Source organism: Akebia trifoliata, chromosome 15 (assembly GCF_017979445.1).
Source record: "Akebia trifoliata isolate Shusen 1 chromosome 15, ASM1797944v1, whole genome shotgun sequence".
In the NCBI taxonomy this organism is placed as follows: domain Eukaryota; kingdom Viridiplantae; phylum Streptophyta; class Magnoliopsida; order Ranunculales; family Lardizabalaceae; genus Akebia; species Akebia trifoliata.
The window spans coordinates 2590943-2600414 of record NC_141389.1 but is presented as its reverse complement, the minus strand read 5'-3'; the positions used below and the strand labels follow the sequence as shown (position 1 = coordinate 2600414).

The 9472-nt window shown below is 34.6% G+C and overlaps 2 protein-coding genes across 13 annotated transcripts in view; one reads left to right on the top strand and one right to left on the bottom strand.

Annotated features, from left to right (window-relative positions):
• The first annotated feature begins 3490 nt into the window (after positions 1 to 3490).
• Positions 3491 to 5923, top strand: LOC147383893 (NAC transcription factor 29-like). Its single transcript, XM_086425421.1, has 4 exons — positions 3491 to 3762; positions 3945 to 4171; positions 4795 to 5010; positions 5582 to 5923. The coding sequence occupies exons 1-4, from the start codon at positions 3606 to 3608 to the stop codon at positions 5780 to 5782; spliced, it is 801 nt and encodes a 266-aa protein (XP_086281547.1). The 5' UTR covers positions 3491 to 3605; the 3' UTR covers positions 5783 to 5923.
• Positions 5924 to 6583: 660 nt separating this feature from the next.
• LOC147383891 (uncharacterized) overlaps positions 6584 to 9472 on the bottom strand; it is a 27915-nt gene continuing 25026 nt past the window's right edge. For 11 of the 12 annotated variants that reach the window (XR_015172557.1, XR_015172559.1, XR_015172556.1 and 8 more), the window contains 3 exons: positions 9035 to 9107; positions 6953 to 7141; positions 6584 to 6819 (listed from right to left, as the gene is read on the bottom strand). The gene's annotated coding sequence lies outside the window, so the exon portion shown is untranslated. Of the gene's footprint in view, positions 6820 to 6952; positions 7156 to 9034; positions 9108 to 9472 lie in introns of all 12 variants that reach the window. The other variant, XM_086425423.1, reaches the window with a different exon arrangement.

Below are 9472 nucleotides of genomic sequence, written 5' to 3'. Positions count from 1 at the left end.
GTCCTGGAATAGACTATCATGACACATTCAGCCTGTGGTTAAACCAACCTCCATACGAGTTGTGCTCAGTCTAGCAGTAAGTCGTGGCTGGTCTCTTAGACAACTAGATGTTAACAATGCCTTTCTTCAAGGTAACCTCTCCGAAAATGTCTACATGTCACAACCACCTGGATTTGTTGATCAAGACAATCCAACACATGTGTGTAAACTCAAGAAAGCAATCTATGGACTGAAACAAGCTCCTCGGGCATGGTATCAGGAATTGAGAAATTTTCTTCTGTCTTCTGGGTTTAAGAACTCACATGCTGATGCCTCTTTATTTGTCTTCAACACTGCTGGCCGTATTTTGTATCTACTTGTGTATGTAGATGACATTATCCTTACGGGTAATTCTTTTGCCATAGTTAATCAGTTTGTGATAGTTCTTGCTCAGCGATTTTCACTAAAGGATCTTGGCACTTTAACCTATTTTTTGGGCGTAGCAGTTGTCCCCAACGAATATGGTATGTTACTCTCTCAACGGCAATATATTCTGGATCTTTTATCTCAGACAAAAATGATTGATGCCAAATCAGTTCTCACTCCCATCACCACAAGTCATTATCTCATATTGAATTCCGGAACTCCACTTCCTGATCCATCTGAGTATCGTCAAGTGGTTGGCAGCCTCCAGTATCTCCTAATTACACGGCCAGATATAGCCTTCGCTGTCAACAAACTCTCTCAATATATGCATTGCCCAACCACAGACCATTGGTCCTTTGTCAAGAGGCTTTTACGTTATTTGGTGGGTACCATTGATGATGGTCTACAAATTTATCAAACCTCATCTACCAATTTACATGCCTTTACTGACTCCTCTCTCAGTTTAAATGCATTTTCTGATGCTGACTGGGCTGGAGACAAAGATACTTTCTGCTCAACAGGAGCTTATATTGTCTATCTTGGTAAAAATGCAGTCTCTTGGAGTTCTAAAAAGCAAAAGACTGTTGCACGATCATCAACTGAGGCAGAGTATCGTTCTGTTGCCAATACTGCTGCTGAACTAAATTGGCTTTGTTATCTTTTATCAGATCTTGGTATTTCACTTCCTTGCTGTCCAGTAATATATTGTGATAATGTTTGGGCCACCCAACTCTGCTCCAATCCGGTTTTTCACTCAAGAATGAAGCATGTTGCCATTGATTTTCATTTTATTTGAGATCAAGTTCAAAGTGGTGCTCTTCGTGTTGCTCATATTTCCTCCGAAGATCAACTTGCTGATGCTCTTACCAAGTCTCTTCCAAGACAACGGTTTCTTCACATCAAATCCAAGATTGGACTTCGTTCCCGCACTCCATCTTGAGGGGGCATGATAGAAGATCAATATCTGCTGTACCCTTGGCTTTAGGAGTCTGTTATGACTCATTCATATTTGTTACATCTGCTGTACACTTAGCCTTAGGAGTCTGCTGTACCCTTGGCCTTAGGAGTCTGTTATGACTCATTCATATTTGTTACATCTGCTGCACCCTTGGCCTTAGGAGTCTGTTATGACTCATTCCTTGTATGTAGGATCTGTAACAACTTCATTAGCTCTCAGTTGTAATTCTCCTCTATATATGTTCTGCTAATAGATTAATGAAAAGTAATAAGGCAAAAGCCTATTCATTCTTCACTTTATCATAGATGTCGAATACCTTTTTGTGATTGAACAGTAAATACTTTGTGTCATTTCAGCATTGAAAAACATTGAAGAAATAAGGACTCCTCTCCTCTATGCGGCTTCCTTTCAAAAGTGAAAAACATTTAAAAATAAGGACTCCTCTCCTCTATGCGGCTTCCTTAGCTAAAGTTGGTTCAATAGAAATTTGACTTTTAAAAAAACTGAAATTTCTTAAGTTGAAATTTCTTCTCAAACATTCCCCCTAAGTTGAAATTTCATGCTTTTCTTTTGTTTATGATCATTTCAACATTTCCCCTAAGTTGAAATTTCTTCTCAAACATACATTGAACGATTATTTAATTGCAATAAATGCTTTTGAACTCTTTTTCATCCAAAAACTGTTTAAATATCATATATGATTAATTATAAACTGACCCCCCAGTGACATACTTTCCTTCTACTCTCTTGATGTGGAATACTCATAGAATCATAATTTTTCTTGGGATACACAATTGCGCATCCCTTTTAATGTGTAGTAGTGTATCCTTAAAAAAAAAAAAAAATTTGATTCTAGGCACATGCCATGTCAAGAGAGTCGAGGGGGAGTAAAAAAACATGACTCATCATATATTTAGAAATGTGTCCTCTTTTGAATTCTTATAATACATGTGAAATAAGCAAAATTGTAATTGTGGAGAATAATGTAATCTTTTCCATAAATTCTTCATTATTCATTAATAAGAGGTCAATGTATTTAATAAAATTTTAGTGGTTACTAGTTATTTATGGAACTGTCTATTTCCTATACTTCTATGTTGCTTTTAATATCTATAGATAGATATCAAAAGGCAAGTCTCCCTTGGTGGTTGACAAACACACATTACCAAAATGACTGAGGCACGATTTCTAGACTTTTGGGGTGGAAAATCGACAAAATGGTTGTCGAATATGGATGACATCTAACTGGATGTCCAGGACCGGGCAAGCCACTAAAACTGACTCTTTGGGGTGGAGAATTTTTATATGAGCCTAATCATAATTGTAAATAATTACTAAAATTAATTGACTGAGTATTATAATGTTGATATTATAGTTTGAGTCAAATCTTTATAATGTTCGAGGAATGTGTTCTTAATCTTTAATTAGGATACGATAAATAATTTAAGAAATTAGAATGTAGGGTCCCGTTCGGCACCCAACCATTTACCCACCAATTTGCCCAACCATTTTTGTCTTACATGGGTTAGAAGTTATGGAATAGGCTGATTTTTGGTGAGGATGATCTCTATGGTGAGGAGATCATCCTCACAAAAATCAGCCCATTCCAAAACTTCTAACCCCATCTTTACAAGTTGAAAAATCGTGGATCGTCCATTTTTTGTAAAGTATTTGTGATGGGGTTAGAAGTTTTAGAATGGACTGATTTTTGGTGAGAGATCATCGTAACCAAAAATCAGTCCATTATAAAACTTCTAACCCATGTAAGACAAAAATGATTGGGCAAATGGTTGGGTGCTAAACATTTCCCTAGAATGTAATATGTAAATTTTGAGTTGATAATACTAACTCTTTTTTTTTTAATCAAATGATCCTATTGGTTTATGGTGGAGTACTGGTTGATTTCTTTTTCAGGCTGATGAAGATGGGTAGTACCGTGTGCTGTCTTTTTCAGGCTGATGTGGATGGGTATGGTCAAAAAAAAAAAAAAAATTGAAAAACATTGAAATGAGGACTCCTCTCCCCTACGCGGCTTTCAAAAGTGAAAAACATTGAAATGAGGACTCCTCTCCCCTACGCGGCTTTCAAAAAGTGAAAAACATTGAAGAAATGAGGACTCCTCTCCCCTATGCGGCTTCCTTAGCTAGATTATAAATTAATACTCGAATTTTTTCTTCATCATCCCAATTAAACATCCGATTTTCTGAGAAATTTTATTTTCTTTATCTATCTTCAATCAGACATGACAAGTCAACAACCTACTGGTTTCAGATTTCTTCCAACCGAGAAAGAACTGATAGTTGATTATCTCCGTCCAAAAATCTTTAAATGCCTGTTACCTTGTGATGATATTATCCCTGTAAAGAATATCTACCAACTCAACCCTGAGCAACTCTCTGGTATGTTCTTATATTGATGGGTTTGTGTTTTGAAACAAGTAACTGTGTTAACTATTATAATATTTTACAATTCTAACTCTGCCCGCCCTTAGATCTCTTTTTAAGATATTTTAAAATGTCCCAACTTCTCTCTCTCTCTCTGGGTGTATTTTAAAAAGAGTCTGTTTAATTAATTGAATTAGATTCGGAGATTGGAGTTTACTTCTTCACTTTGAGAAAGAAAAAGTATCCAAATGGGAGTTATTCAAATCGTGTTGTGGCTGATGGGTACTGGAGCAGTAGGAGAATAAGTAATTATATCTACAATGACAAAGAGAAAGTTGGGAAGAGGAATTTGTTGAAGTACATGAAAGGAAAAAATGAAACCCAGTGGTTGATGGATGAATACGAACTAATTGACAAGAATAAGGTAATTATTAACCATTGCTCTCTCTATATTCTGTTTTATTCATCTGCGTAGGTAAAATTATTTATATATTAGAGAAATTTATCAAAACGGTAGAATTTTCATAATAAATTACCAAAATGGTAAACTGTAGCAATTAATTTCAAAAACGGTAATTTTACCGTTTTCGGCATTAATATTTTTTACCAAAACAGTAAAATGTAAATTTTTTTTTTACCAAAAATACCCTTTTTTGTTTTACATATGTATTAACCATTTTAACCTTAAAAATAAATTAAAATCCAATGAAATCTGTCTCTTCTTTTTAATCTTCCCAGCACTAAATAGAAATATGAAAGAGAGGAGGATTTTTTTTCGTAATTTTAGTTAAAAAAATAAAAAAGTGTATTTTCGGTAAAAAAATTTTAAATTTAACTGTTTTTACCATTTTGGTAAAAAAATATTAATTCCAAAAACGGTAAAATTACCATTTTCGGAATTAATTGCTACAGTTTACCATTTTGGTAAATAGTCAAAATGTGATGCATGTTTTGGTAAATTTGCCTTTATATTATATATATTATATAAAACACAAAATCTTAATTGCTTCTTTCATTCTTAATTTTATTTTTTTATTTTAATTTTAGGAAGGGCAGTTGGAGGAGGACTGGGTGATATGTAAGATTCACAAGAGCAAATCTAAATCAAAAAAACATACTTCATCAACTAAAGGAGAGATCCCAGTTGAGTTGCAGGGGATCCAAGTCGATGAAGGCCCGAACATTTCCCAAGAGCTCAATAATGTTTTGCCCGACACCCTTCTTGAAGCATCCCTCTTTCCTCCCCTGGACAATTCCCAACAAGTGAATAATTCCCATCACTAGATTATACTTAATCAAAAAAAAAATTTACCAAAACATGCACCACATTTCGATTATTTACCAAAACGATAAACTATAGCAATTAATTATGAAAACGGTAATTTTACCGTTTTCAATATTAATATTTTTTACCAAAATGATAAAAACAGTAAAATGTAAATATTTTTACCGAAAATACCCTTTTTTATTTTTTGACTAAAATGACGAAAAAATCCTCTCCTCTTTCACATTTCCATTTAGGGTTGGGAAGGTTAAAAAGAAGAGAAAGATTTAGTTGGATTTTAATTTATTTCTAAGGTTAAAATGGTAAATACATATGTAAAACAAAAAATGATATTTTCGGGTAAAAAAAATTTACATTTGACTGTTTTAACCGTTTTGGTAAAAAATATTAATTTCAAAAACGGTAAAATTACCATTTTCAAAATTAATTACTATAATTTACCGTTTTGGTAATTAATTATAAAACCTTACTGTTTTGGTAAATTTCTCTATTATAATTGTCCCAAAATCTACACGGCTATGACAACTCCCCCTGTTGTTTGATTTGCAGTTTATGAAGACATGTATGGATGAAGACCTGGGCAGCTCCAGAAATGATGTCGACTGCGAACTCTACCTGGGACCAACCAGCTTTCATTCCTATTACAATTCCCAAGAGCTCAGTGATGTTTTGCCAGAAAACATCAGCAGCGACCACTATGTGAAAAAGGCCCATATTTGGCGGACCCTACCGTCAAATATTCTCTTGTAGAATTTTTTTTTTGACGGCCCTGGACTATCAAATTGTTGGAGAATGGACTTAAAAAAACAGAACCTGATTGCAAGTGTTCATATCCAACATTACTATCTCAATTTGCTTTCTTTTGAGCTTTCCTCTCATTCTTTATAAAACTTTCACAACTTGTACACTCCTTTAATTTGGGACAATATTCAACCTTTGTTGGTGAACAAACCATCTCAATCGATTTTTTCTTAATGTACAGCATATTAGTACTAGAAAAATAAAATCTTCGTAACATTTCAAATATGAAAGAAAAATCACTCGATAAACTACACAACATAATAAGAAATCCATGTATCCTTCTCAACATAACCAAAATTGTTCCTAGCAGCCATCTCTCTCTCTCTCTCTGTCTCTCTAGATGGGGCAGGGTGGGACATCAAGGGTAGTTCCTGCTTGAATTTGGCCCCATCCTATAAGTCGCCCTCAACCCGTCAGCTGAGGGCAACCTTCTCCCCTTTGCTAGTCAGTACACAGAGATCATACCAGACACATGCAATGCTACCCATGGGAAATTAAAAGCCTGGACCTCAAAATTTTCCATGTTAGACATCTCCTTACTCTTTGTCTTTGCCATTCATCCCACCTACTTGACCTTGTGCAAGTCAACTACATGGTTTTGTGTCTCCACCTATACCTGTTTTCTATAGTTCACTCATTCCTAGGTTGCTTTGGTTCGATGGGATTGGCACCTCGAAGTATGAATCTTCCTCTCCATAAAAAAAATATATTATTAGAAAAAATAATATTCAAGTTGAAGATCAGTTAGACTAAGAGAGAGAACCTAATTATATAGCACAAAAGAAACCATAGAGAGAAAATTAACAATAAATATATACATGACACAGAAGCCACAACAAAATAGAAAGGGAGCAAAACAAAAAAAAAAATTGTTTTTACTATCCAGTTTAGTATATCTGAAGGAAGATTCGAGGAAACAGTAGGACTACTCTCTCCCTCCTCTCTTCCATACCCCTGCAACAACTTGAACCTCATCGCTCACCACCCTACACGTCGTCATTTACAGTGAATTTATCAGGGATGCAAAAGATTGGAATTATGTCACATGAAAATTGTATGACAAATTAAGATGGACATTTGTGGAAGAAAAAGGAAACGTAGATAATTAGAAATACACACCTCTTTCCCGAGACACGGGATTCGAACAATATCACTGTGAGCACGACTTTGATGTTATTAGTCTCAACTGCAAACTTATTGAAGCTTCGGAGAGCATGTCGACGGGTGCCTCAAGATTCAGCAGCATCATGAGGTGTAATGGTTAGATGCTTAATGATTGTATAGTTTATAAATTTTAATCAGATTTTCCTGCAACAATAATACTATAACATTCATTACTTTTGAATGTGCCAAGTACAATAATCATCATCACCCTAAACACAACATATATAAGAGTATTTTTATCTCAGATCTCACTACTGCAATCCACTTCTTTTTCATCTTTCTCTTGCTCTTGTTAGAAATTAGAACCTTCAACTTCCGCATTCCCTCTAATTGAGGTTGTAATCGGCTTTCATTACATGTGAAAGAGCAATCTCAATCAACATTCCCATAGTTTATCATCTATTGGGTCTATTCCTATATTTTATATTTTCAAGAATGCATTCATTTCTAGTTGTTCCACTCATCCATCCCATAGTTTATCATCTATTGGGTCTACTCCTATCATGTTTCTTTAAGAATCATGATAATCTGACTGACCCACATGGCATACTCAATCAACACCCCTGATGTGACAGGCTTGACACGTCTTAGTGTCATCTTATAAAGTTTTCTTTTGATTTGATCGGGACGGGATGCATTGGTTACACGTCACTTGAAAAGAACCTCCACTTTAACCGTCAAACTCTAGTTCCATGGACAACATCCTCCAATCTTTCCATCCTTCTGGATAATTGAACTCTGGTAATGAAAATGATCATTTTGGGAATTTCCTGGCCATTACTTTTAATTAATGGTGTCATTACTAAGACTATCAATACAACAACAACAACAAAAACACATGGTTTATAAAAACAGAATCAGGATTCAGATTGTCCAGCACTAATCCTGACTCAAATCAACTGTTCCATAAGATCCCAAACCAATCTTGAGCGATTCCAAAGGCTGTATCAAGACCGAGTCACATAAAAATTACTTTAAGTTGGAATTGAGTCATATCTATAATCAAGTTAAAATTCTAGTTTAACTAAATAAGTGTGAGACAGGCAGGTCAAACCGAGTTAAAAAAAGTTTAGCCAAATTCGACTCACCAAAGGACAACTTGACATGAGATCCACCAATCCCTTAAAGCATGCTCGAAACTCAAATTTAAAGCAGTTGCAAAGAGTCAAAAACTATTCATTTTGTACCAAAATCTTAGTGATTATAATTTCTCTATTTGAAGGAAACTCTCAATGACTATTTTGGTTTCTCTTCCCAATTGAAGCCACAATGTCATTTCTATTTTGGCCCTACCTATGTCCTAACAACCGCCTGCCTTGTCAAGAATCAGAAATAATAAAGGTAGTGAACTTCTAAGTTAAACCCAAATGCAATCAGAGAATCCATATGCAATGTGAAAGAAAACTCAAGTTCAAAACTTCTCTTTGCTCTGATAGCCATTATTGTGAGCTTTTAAGCAAAACCCAAAATCACTTATAGTGCTTATTTTTGGAATAGGACATCAATAACTCTATTAGGATTTCAACCAAATATGCAAACTGTAGCTGAGAACTTGAGCTATTGTATAACACTCTCTAGTGATCTACAATTGCCCTGTCAAGAATGAAGAATGATGAAGATTTTTAATCTTTTAAGCAGAACCCAAATGCAATGTCAAAGAAAACTCAATTTTCATAAATAAATAAAAATCCAAATGTACCTATAGTTCTTATTTTGGGAATAGAACATCAGTAACTCTATTTGGGTTTTGAACAAATCATAACTTTTATTCATGCATTTCTCAGTCTAAACTCATGGAAACATGTAAGGATTTTTTCACACCAAAAAAATAAAGCAAAATGTAGGCTTAGAACTTGAATTGTGTATTCTACTCTCTCCAGTGATCTAAACTAGTCTACTACAAGATATAATAACACATCAAACCCAAGAAGAAGCTATTAAAAAAAAACAAATACCAATGTGAGAAAATTATAAAGATAAATATGATTATGATACATAAATCAAAACAAAACAGAGGAGAAACAAAAGGAAACATACTTCTTCTTTTTTCATCTCTCTATTCAGTATCTGAAGGAAGATATGAGGCAGCAGATTCATCAAGCACAAGGGTCTGCAAAGGAAGGTGTGAAGCTTAGAAAGATCCATCACTGTAAAGCTTTGATTAGGTACACGAGCTAAGCACCGTGAACACTTAGAAAACAAGGGAGATGGAAATTTAATGATACAAAATGTTCTAGAAAGATTGGCCTTCAAAATTCCATATGTTTTCTCAACTCCTCATTGCTAATATGATGTTTATATGTAGGATATGAAGTTCCAAATTCTTCCTAGTACCTTCCTGGGTGGTAGTTCAATCAGTTTACAATACTCTGATTGTGTTATATTAATTAGATTAGCAATTTGGGCCCTAAAGGACATTGGAAACTCCTACTGAAATCTGTGAATAAGAGAAAAGCCACACTTTTTTAACTACTA

Bases quoted from the DNA above. Each gene is read 5' to 3' on its own strand.
- LOC147383893 (XM_086425421.1), top strand. From the start codon at position 3,606: ATGACAAGTCAACAACCTACTGGTTTCAGATTTCTTCCAACCGAGAAA. The intron at 3,763-3,944 runs GTATGTTCTTAT...TAATTGAATTAG, and splicing joins CAACCCTGAGCAACTCTCTG to ATTCGGAGATTGGAGTTTAC. The intron at 5,011-5,581 runs GTGAATAATTCC...TTTGATTTGCAG, and splicing joins CCCTGGACAATTCCCAACAA to TTTATGAAGACATGTATGGA.